Raw genomic sequence first — 10,286 nt, 5'->3', positions numbered from 1 at the left:
AATCTCATAACTAAGTTTGAAAAAACCAATTTTCCTCGTAAGTGTTAAATTTTATTTGTTAACTTTTTATAAAATTATGAAAATGATAAAAAAAAAAGTCTTCCAACTAATTAACACTTCCCTCTAAAATTTTATTAAATCACTTAATAATCAAATTTATATTAATTTTAATAAAAATATAGATGGAATTGTCAATGATATTTAATATATTGTAATTTTTAAAAATACTAAAGGTATGAATGAAAATTTTAAAGGGTTTTTTTAAAAATTGAAAAAGTTTAGGGATATTTTTGAGATTTTTGAATTTTACTGTGTTCCTATATTTTCAAAATTGATATACCCTAAAAATATACAAAAAAATAAGGAATATAAATATCATATTATAAATTATTGAGACTATATTATATTTTTAATATATATGAGATAAATATAATAATATTATAAATAAGCTAGAAAAGATATACATTTCCTATTGATAAGTTTTTAATAAATAACAGTAACACTCTACAATAAACCTTTATCATAATATTAAAATATATATATATATATATATATATATATATATATATATATATATATATATATATATATATATATAAATTTTGATTATTAAAATATAGTTAACTTTGATAGATAAATAAAAATTCAACTTTTTAAAACTTAATAGATGAAAATATATTATTTCTCAAACATTAGTGGGAAATAGTGACTTGGCTTAATATCTTAATAAAAGATTTTAAAAATCAAAATTTTCTTTAAATAAGGAAAACCTCTAGCAAAAGTAAATAGATGTGTACGTGACCTGATTTAATGCGATTTAACAATTTTTTTGAATCAAATAGAAAAAAATTTTGAAATTTTTTCAAACCAAACAAAAAAATATAATTTTATTCAATTTGAATATATTATAAATCATTCACTTCGAAATATTTTCTAGTTAATAAATATTTAATTGAATTATAGTGATTAAGTATATGAAATAAACATGTAAAATAAATATAAAATACATATATAGCAAACAAGAAAACAAATGATAAGATAAATAGAAAGATTAAATAATAGAAACTCTTAATTTGTTGTATTATATTTAGCTTTTTTAGGTGTAATTATAATTTTTGAAACTATATAGGGGATATTAAAATTTTAAAAAGGCCTTCAAACTTTTTTTAATTTTCAAAAAACCTTAAAATCCTTAACACTTGTAAAATTTTAAAAAATTAAGTTCACCTTAAACATATAATTATACATTATTAACACGTTTATCTAACTTATACTAGTAAATTTTTTAATTTTTAATTTAAATTAATTAAACTAGGAATAAAAAATTATTTAATAAAATTTTGGGGATACAGTGTTATTTAACTTTGAGGTTTTTTATCTTTTCAAAAATTTTATAAAATAATAAACAAATATTTGGGCGAGAAAATGCTTTTTTTTCTCAAATTTAAAGGGTTGGCATTCATTTCATCAAACTTTGAGTGGGAAATAGTCATTTAGCTATGTGTACTTTTTAAAAAATATAGTTTATAGGTGGTTTTGCTATGGAACTGCAACAATGACTCCTTTTTTGAAAATTTATCAATATTAATCAAATTTTTTTATAAACGAAACCAAATTATATTTTTTGAACGATTCATTTTATAAAAAGAACAATACATAATTTAGGTAAAACTATAACAAAAAATTAATAATATAATAACGGATATAAGCATAATTGTAACAAAAAACTAATAACATAATAATGGATATAGGCTTCCAGAGTAGCAAGTTGAATCACCTAAAAGACAAAAAATTATAATTTTATTGTCCTTAATCATTTGCATCAAATTGAAATTATGATTTTGTGTACTTATCGTTAGTGTGATTTTTAAATATTAACACACTAAAATTTGAGATTACATTATTTTGTTCATCTCAAATTTTAATTTAACGTTATGTGGTCATATTCCTTGATCAAACTCACAAAAGTTAGAGATCAGTCTTTATATAATATCTAACGATACAAGTTGTATATTGTGACTAACCATATCATCTATTCCTAAATTTATGATATAATATGGGTAAATTACCTTTTGACTATAGAGTAGGAAGAGAAACTTTAAGTAGTTGCACTCGTCCTTTATATCTCCCAACACCTATTTTTCATCTCTTATCATAGTAAGATAATGATCGTTTTCTATCAAATAAAGAGCACACAATTACCCATTTTTCTTCAACAGTGGAATTATCCAAATTTATTGTAAAAAGATCATAACATTCAACTATTTAATTTACACTTGTAACCCTATCACTTGTTATATATATTAACGATTGTACATGGGAATGACAACGACCCATTTATCTAATAGCCACAAGTGTGTGCTAAAGTTATTTACGTCATGTTATATTATGTATAAATTTATTTCAATATGGGTTAAGTTAAAATTTGTCTAAGTTAAAGAATTCAATGACGGTTATTTGATTGAAATTTATATAAAAAACCTCATTTTGCACATTATGCCCCAATAACCCATTATACAATTTTACCTAAACTATTATCTTTTTATATTTTTCAACCATCAGAGGTCATTTCTAGAAAGAAATCTTGTCCGAGGAGTGTTTCATCATCAAAATCATCAGTTTGGTGATGAAGTAGGAGAATTTTATTTTTATGTAATTGAATTGCTACCATCGACGAAAATTGATGTTGTTCATGAAAAAGTGAATTTCGACACACATTTGATCTATTGAATGAAAAACTATGACGTGTTGCATTGTCTTATGTGAATTTTTATGGAGACCTACATGTATAAGATTGGATAATCAATTGGAAAAATTGTTGATTGAATTAATATATGTTAGAACTCTAATTTGTTGGTTTTGATGCATATCAATTGTAAGCAAATGAAGATATACGATTAAAAACAGTAGGTAGTGATTGAAATTGTTTGGTTGTGTAAAATTTTAGAGAAACCAGTAAGTTCAATCGAGCCAAACTCAATGGATTGATCATTTCCAAGACAGGAATAATGTAAAATTTTACATGTTGACCATTTTAAAGGAATACGTAGAATAGGTCACAATGAGTGCCAATATTGAAGTACAATGTGTTCATTCTTATAAAAAAATAATAATAATAAAATACCTCTTAATAGGTGAATGATCATGAGAGAGTAAAAATGAATGTTCAAAATTTAAAAAAAAAAGAATAAAATAGTCATTCTGTAAGCCATACATGTGAACAGTCATTCCATAATAGAGAAAACCTATTCCAAAATTTGTCCCACAAGTTATTATGAGATGTTATAGGTACATAGTAATACCAATACATATTTAAGATAGTTTATGAAATAGGAGATTACTCATGAACATATATAAGAGTTGTGAAAATGAAAAGCAAGTCTAATATAAGTTTAATGATGAGTTTGAGTATAAGTTCATAATTTTTACAAAAACATGTCACAATTTTATGCATGAGACTCGTTAAAAGTTTTTGCGGGTTTTCTAAGTTCCCTAAAGTGTTGAGTTGTAGAGGGTCCACTGAACTTGTGGTATATGTTTTGGATCAAGTGTTTTTGTAGTTCACATGTGGGTCTAGTGTTATATAGTATATGTGTTGGACTCGATCCTATAAGTTTTAAAGTTTTATAACACTCACGAAAACATGTTTTCTTTTGAAGTTTTTAAAATAATATGTTTTTTATGAAGATTGTTTGAAACATATTTTTTAATATGTGATTAATGCATTTGATTTATTTCTTGTATTTGGATTTATTTAAAAATATTTTTAATTAAAAAATTGAATATTAAACTGATCAAATCACAAAATTGGATATAGAGACCAAGACAACAATCTATGCAAAAGAATTTCCTATCAATATACAAGGGCCTAATGGGTACCCTATGCATCAAGACCTCCAGACCATCACACACAAAACTTCAATAGGATAGGAAGAACAAAATAAGGCGCCAAAATCCCATAGTGAGGAAGACAACAGAGACATGCCCAGTCGGATATACATTAGAATCAGACTTGAAACAATTTTGCAATGAAACAACTCCATGACACAACAAGAGAATTCCTAGCAAGCAACATCAAATAAATTGAAGCAGTTTGGCAAAGAGGCAATATCAAGACTTGGCAGGAGAAATTTCTAAGCAAAGCAATAACAACTAGGGATGGCAATGGGGAGGGGCCGGGAGGGGATATCAATCCCCATCCCCGTCCCCGTCCCCTCCCCGTGAAGGAAAATCTCCTTCCCGTCCCCGCGGGGAAAAATCTCTTCTCCATCCCCTCCCCGTCCCCGCGAGAAAAAATTTCCTCCTCATACCCGTAAATATAAATTTTAATTCCTTTCTATATTTCAATAAATAAAATAAATCATACTTTTTCAAAATATCATTTGCTATAAGAGGTATAAAATATTCATTGTTATTTTAGTTCAAATACAAAGTTTTCACAAAATTTAACAATATGCAATAATCAATTTCTTCATTAGTAGCTCTTCATGTTAATATCATCATTAATTCTTTATGTTGATACAAAGCAACATTTTAAAAACTAACCTACAATAATCAATTTTAAAAGTAAAATTAAATTAAAAGCAACTTACATAGAAAATACTAACAAATTTGTAATTAAAAATATTAAACTAATTAAAATATATTAGAAATTATTATATTAATATATTAGATTTAGGGGGTGGGAAGGGGAGGAGATGGGACGGGGCGGGGCGGGGACATATGTATCCCCGTCCCCGATTATAGAGATTTTTTTCATCCTCATCCCCACCCTTTTCCCCATTTTTATAGGGGAATCTCCTCCCTGTTAGGGTCGAGGAGGGATGGGACCCCTAAAATCGGGTCTAAATTGTCATCCCTAATAACAACATCAGTTTGAACCAAATCTATAGATTGACAACACCTAAATTCAATAGGAAAAGCTCTAGGCCTTAAAGCAACATCAATGAAACAACTCCATGGCTCAACAAGAGAATTCCCAGGTAGGCAGCATCAATTGAATTGAAACAATTTAGTAGAGCAGCAACATCAAGACTTAGTAGGAGGAACTTTCAAGCAAAACAGCATCAACAACAAATCCAATAGCATAAACAGCCAGTTGAACACCCTGCTCGAAAGACTTAGATCACCAAAATGAATAAGGGAGAACAAAGAAGCAATATCCCCCAACACAAAAACAAAATCAGAGAAGCCAAAAGAAGTAGCAACAACACCAACTGAGAATCAAGATTTTGTAGGTCTTCAAGGATAGAAACTAGTAACAACAATGCCCAACAACACCTCCAAAAAGAAGCAAGCACAAACCAATAAATCAGTACAAGAGGCTGCATTAAAGCCACAAACTAAAGCAGCCCATAATCCACCCAACTATACCCTGCAAAAAAATAAACAGTTAGTAAACCCCATTCTCCTTTATCCAGCTTAGCTTCTCACCTTCTTTTAGCTGAAAAGACATCTTGGAAGCTTCCAGTTTCTTACAATCCTTTCATTTTCAGTTGACGTCATAATCTTTGTGAAGTTGGAAGCTTGTTCCCTCAACAACTCTTTTGTTGTCTTTCTAATGACATTTACATCTTTCTCCTTATTCAAAAAACATCTCTCATTCCTTCCCCTCCCCCCAATGCATAAATTGCGGCATTCAAACATAATCTCTCAATTTTATGCTTCAACTTCTCCTCCTCCCAATTCGTTGCTAAGAAAGAAACATACTCTTTCCACTATTTTAAGACATAGTCATTTCACAATTAACAAGAAACTCATTCCATACTTGAGGTGACAAATAAAGAAAAGATGGTCTAAGGTTTCATTTGCATTTTAATAAAAGCAACAAAAAGTATTAATAGTTTTCTCCATTTTCTCCTGTCTATCTTTAATGTAAACTCTACCTTTTACAGAGGGTCAAGTTATAAATGAGTGTCTAGGAACATGCTTTTTAAACCAAATGCGATGATACCATGTTATCTTCCTCCTTTCTTAGCACTTTTCAAGCTAATCAAATATTGAAGGAACCCTACTTATTTGAATTTCATATGATTTTAGCTTCACCCCTTTCAAGTCTAGCAAGGGTAGTGTTTTTTATCTCCATCAAATCCATTAAGTTTGTCATTGACCATTTCCACTCTCCATTTTCAATAATCTCCTTTGACTTAACATTTTTCGTAGAATTCGCTTAAAAAATGATTCTCTCACCATACCTTTCCATAAACGGGCCTTGAGGATGTCAACTATCATACCAAAGAGATATACTTTCACTATTGCCCACAACGTATTTAAAACAATGTTTTATATCCTCCATTTGCTTGAGAATACTCCGCCACACCTAAGCACAATTTTGGGGAATACCCACTTCCCACATCGAGCCATTTTTAAGCAAGTAGATTTTAGGCCAACAGGCCTAAATAAAAGTAGGATTTGATTGGGAGAGATGCCAAATGTGCTTAACAATGACCACTTTATTCCACTCACTAAGTCTCCTAAGGCCAAGCCCACTTTCCTAAAATTGGAGACAAACTTCTTCTCATGATACCTTCGTTTTATGTTTATTAAGATAGGAAAGCTCTAATGAGGCTCTCAATTTCTAATAGAATACAACAGGGAAGAATGAAAATGGTAAATCAATATATTTGAACACTCTCCAACACCGATTTCATAAGAGTGAGCTTACCTGCACAGGATAAGAAGTTGCATCTCCAGGAGGCTATCTGCCCAATAATTTTTCCCATCATTTTTCTTTTTATAACAATCAATTAATCATTCTGGCGTAGCATATTCTCCACTATACACTCAACCCAATTGTCTCATTCAGCCCAGCCGGGTCAGCCCATATATTGGGCCAAAAATGTGGGTCATTACCCGGATCATAAACTTAGCATATGACCCGGCCCATAACACAAAGAGGAACTATTTTTTGTGCCTTTTTCTCACAAACCCCTAACCAGAGGGAAGACTGAAGAGCCGATTTTTGTGTTGGAGTAAGAAGTCTCTTATTTTTTCTCTAATACTCAACCGGTAACATGAAGCCAGAGCAAGGCCCTGTAACTCATGTAGAGGATAATGATGAACAAGCTACAACAGCCAAAAAGAAGAACAAGAAAAGAAAGAGAGACAAACCACCCAGCTTAACAACAGTGGCTCAGGCGGCTGGCAGGGTCACCGCGAAAGTTGAGCTCATTCCTGACCAACCCAACAAAACCCCACCTCTGGTGGGCTATTTCCCATCTGGGTTCAACCCTCAAGGCGGGGACCAAGGAGAAGGGGAAACGACAACGAGGGTTAGAGTGTATAGAAACATGAATGAGAGGAAGCACAAGACGGGGAGGTTGGAGTTGGTGGTGAGTCCGACTGAGTCAAGTGTGGAGTTTGTGGGGACTAGCTATGCTGGTGAAGCTATGGCGCCGCAGTTTTGTCAATATGCTCTTGGGGTTCTTGATAAAGATAGCCAGACTTTGAAGATTGTGCCTATTGCTTCTAATAAGGTAAAATATTGAAACTTTGATATCAAATTGAAAATTTTGTTCAATTTTTATATGTGAAATATTCGAGTTCTCTGTTAGCTTCTGTAGAATTCTTTAAGCTCTGAATTATTTCTCTTTTGTATGCTGTGAATGCTTACAATTTTGCTGAAGTTTGAGACTTTGATTAAGTTGAATAAGAAGTGGAAGTTTTGTAACCATATGGAGAAGGTTAAGGTTTTTAGGGAAATTTTGAGTTCTTTATTAGCTGCTCTAAAGGTTCGAAACCTTGATATCAAATTGAATAGGTGTTTGAAGTTCTTCTCCAGTTACGTTGGAAAGGTTAAAAGATTTTCGGTGAAATGTGGAGATGTCTATGGGATGATGGAGAGTTCTGCAACTCGAAATTTTAAGCCCTAAATTCAATTTTTGTTGTGTGGTGACTGCAAATTTGTGTTAAGGGTAAATTAACATGCTTTGACAATTGTGCCCAAAAGTGGATAACAAGTGAGGATTGAGGAATCAAAGTAATGAAGATTAAAACTTCAAGTCTTCTTTAACAAGTTAGGATTGAGAAATTTAAATTCATATTTGGCTAAGTGCTAAGATTACTTTATGCATATATGCTAGTACTGAGGTACATTTAAGCGTAAACATTAATTGACTAAAGCCATTCTATTACAATGTTCTGATATGAAAGTTTCTTTTTTGTTTCTTCTGTCGTATATGCAAGTAATGGATATTTTTTATTGTTTGTTTGTTGTTTGGTTGGTGAGAAAATGTGAGAAAAGAAAAGAAGCAATGCTTTTAATGTCTGAATATGATTATGCCTTTTGCCATGTTAATGTACATAGGCTGTAATTTTTGTTAGTGGCTTGTTCATTGGCCGAGTTGGGTTAATTTTTTATCAACATCATTGACCTTTCTGTTCTAATTAAAGATTTTGATCTAGATGTTGCTTTTAGATTGAAGATGTACATGGTATATAAATTATCAGCTTTTTTCCTCTCTATAACTGTTACTGTGCAATTTAGTCTTGTACTTATTAATGTGGCTCTGTTATGGTTGTAGATATTTAGATTGGAACCAAGAGTTGGAAGCTCGGACATTGCTGACAAGGAAGAGGCAAATGTAGAGGTTACTAAAGGACAACAAGCGGATATGAAGGCAATGCTTGATACTCGTTATGGAACGAAGAAGTCTTTAAGAAGGGTATGCTTGCACTTGTCTTTGAGCTTTTTGAAGTCAATTTATGGCTATACCAACAATCATGACTCTTAAGGTATTTGTTATGCATTTTGTTGAGCCTGTGGCTTAGAGTTAAAACTGTGAAGAAATCTTTGGGAAGCCAATCTTAAGTTGTTGCAGAAAATAGAGCACTTGTTGGGTTGAATGAGGTTAAGTTTACTTGGAAGTGTGCTTATAACAGCTTTTTATTTTATTGCAGTCCAAAAAAATGAATGATCTGCTCAAGGAAAATGATCTGGAATCTCAGAAGGATCTTGAGAAGAAAATTAAGTCAGTCAAGATTAATAAGGGGGCTCTTGAAAGTGCTACTGTTGATACCATTCTTAATATCCCACCATATGACTCCTCTGCCACTATACCTGAGCTGGCTTATCCTCTAGATAAGATTATCCTCAAAGGAGAGTGGGATTTCCTACAAGATATTTATGAGCTTTTGCAAGTAGGGAAAGAGGTGAATAGCAGTGCTTATCCATCATTTGTTTGCAACAGAATACAGAAATTGCGAGAATTGAAGGTGAGGGCTTCATAAATCATTAAATCTTGTTTGCAAACATCTTGATAGAAATTTTATTTGTTATGACTATCTAGTAGTCTATTTTAGGTTTAATGATAAATTTCTTACATTTCTACGTGTTAATCCTAAAGACCATAACATTGATAATTTGCTTGGTTATTCAAAGATAAGATCTTGAGGAACTTCCAGAGAATTAGACGCGAGTGATCACTTGTATATTATCACTCACTGTAGTCTGCCTTAAGAGCTTGTACTCTCGAAAATGAGAACCAAATGCTATCACTCAAACAGAACATGACATAAAATACCACTAAATGGTGATCTTCAGGATGATGTAGGAAATACAAGTGTTAGCTTCCACACTTCTCACCTAATTACTGGTATTGTGATATTGTTTTTAGATTCCTTTCATCCATGTCATTATGCTGTGCAATGGCTCAAAATTATGTTTTATGTTATGATTGGACCTTGAAATTTTGGTACAATTACTTACAGTTTTTCTTGTGACTCTACATTTAGGATGACACAGATAAGAAGGTACTTGCATGCATTTTCTCATACATCACTCATCTGGTGAAGTTCAAGGATCAAAATTCCATGGATGCTGCAGCCTCAGCTAAGAACCATAAAATTCCTAGCATTTTACGCCAGAAGTTTCTAACAAGCTTTTCTCATCCAGAATCAAAGAGATTGTCTGAAGACAAAATCCATCTTCTCATTAGTTATGCCCTAGTGCTCACTCTCCATGCTGATAACTTCCAAACTAACCTTGTGGATATAGCCAAGGACCTCAGAATGAGTGAAGTCAATTTGAGACATCATTATGAGAAGTTGGGTTGCAAGCTCAAGCGAGAGAAGAACGAATTGTTAGTCACTCTTCCCGTCCCTCTCCAATTCCCCAAGCTGAAGCAAAGGCGGAGGCGGTAGATAGAAAAATGTTCACTTTTTGTTTCATAAAACTTGTTTTATGGCAAGTGAGATGATTTGGGATTGTTATGTGTCTCCAAAAGTAGAATATTGATGTTGTTTTAATGCCCAAAAGGGAAATGTTAATATCCCTTTTAAGTTTTGAA

General features: G+C 31.7%; 1 protein-coding gene across 1 annotated transcript; it reads left to right on the top strand.

Annotated features, from left to right (window-relative positions):
• The first annotated feature begins 6,926 nt into the window (after window positions 1-6,926).
• LOC123217954 (DNA-directed RNA polymerase I subunit rpa49) lies at window positions 6,927-10,286 on the top strand. The gene is made up of 4 exons (XM_044639053.1): window positions 6,927-7,475; window positions 8,523-8,663; window positions 8,899-9,213; window positions 9,733-10,286. Exons 1-4 carry the CDS (start codon window positions 7,014-7,016, stop codon window positions 10,138-10,140), a joined length of 1,326 nt encoding a protein of 441 aa, XP_044494988.1. The 5' UTR covers window positions 6,927-7,013; the 3' UTR covers window positions 10,141-10,286.

The sequence above is a fragment of the Mangifera indica genome, chromosome 6 (assembly GCF_011075055.1).
Source record: "Mangifera indica cultivar Alphonso chromosome 6, CATAS_Mindica_2.1, whole genome shotgun sequence".
NCBI lineage: Eukaryota > Viridiplantae > Streptophyta > Magnoliopsida > Sapindales > Anacardiaceae > Mangifera > Mangifera indica.
This window is presented reverse-complemented; position numbering and strand designations above follow the sequence as displayed.

Bases quoted from the DNA above. Each gene is read 5' to 3' on its own strand.
- LOC123217954 (XM_044639053.1), top strand. From the start codon at position 7,014: ATGAAGCCAGAGCAAGGCCCTGTAACTCATGTAGAGGATAATGATGAA. The intron at 8,664-8,898 runs GTATGCTTGCAC...ATTTTATTGCAG, and splicing joins CGAAGAAGTCTTTAAGAAGG to TCCAAAAAAATGAATGATCT. The intron at 9,214-9,732 runs GTGAGGGCTTCA...CTCTACATTTAG, and splicing joins AGAAATTGCGAGAATTGAAG to GATGACACAGATAAGAAGGT.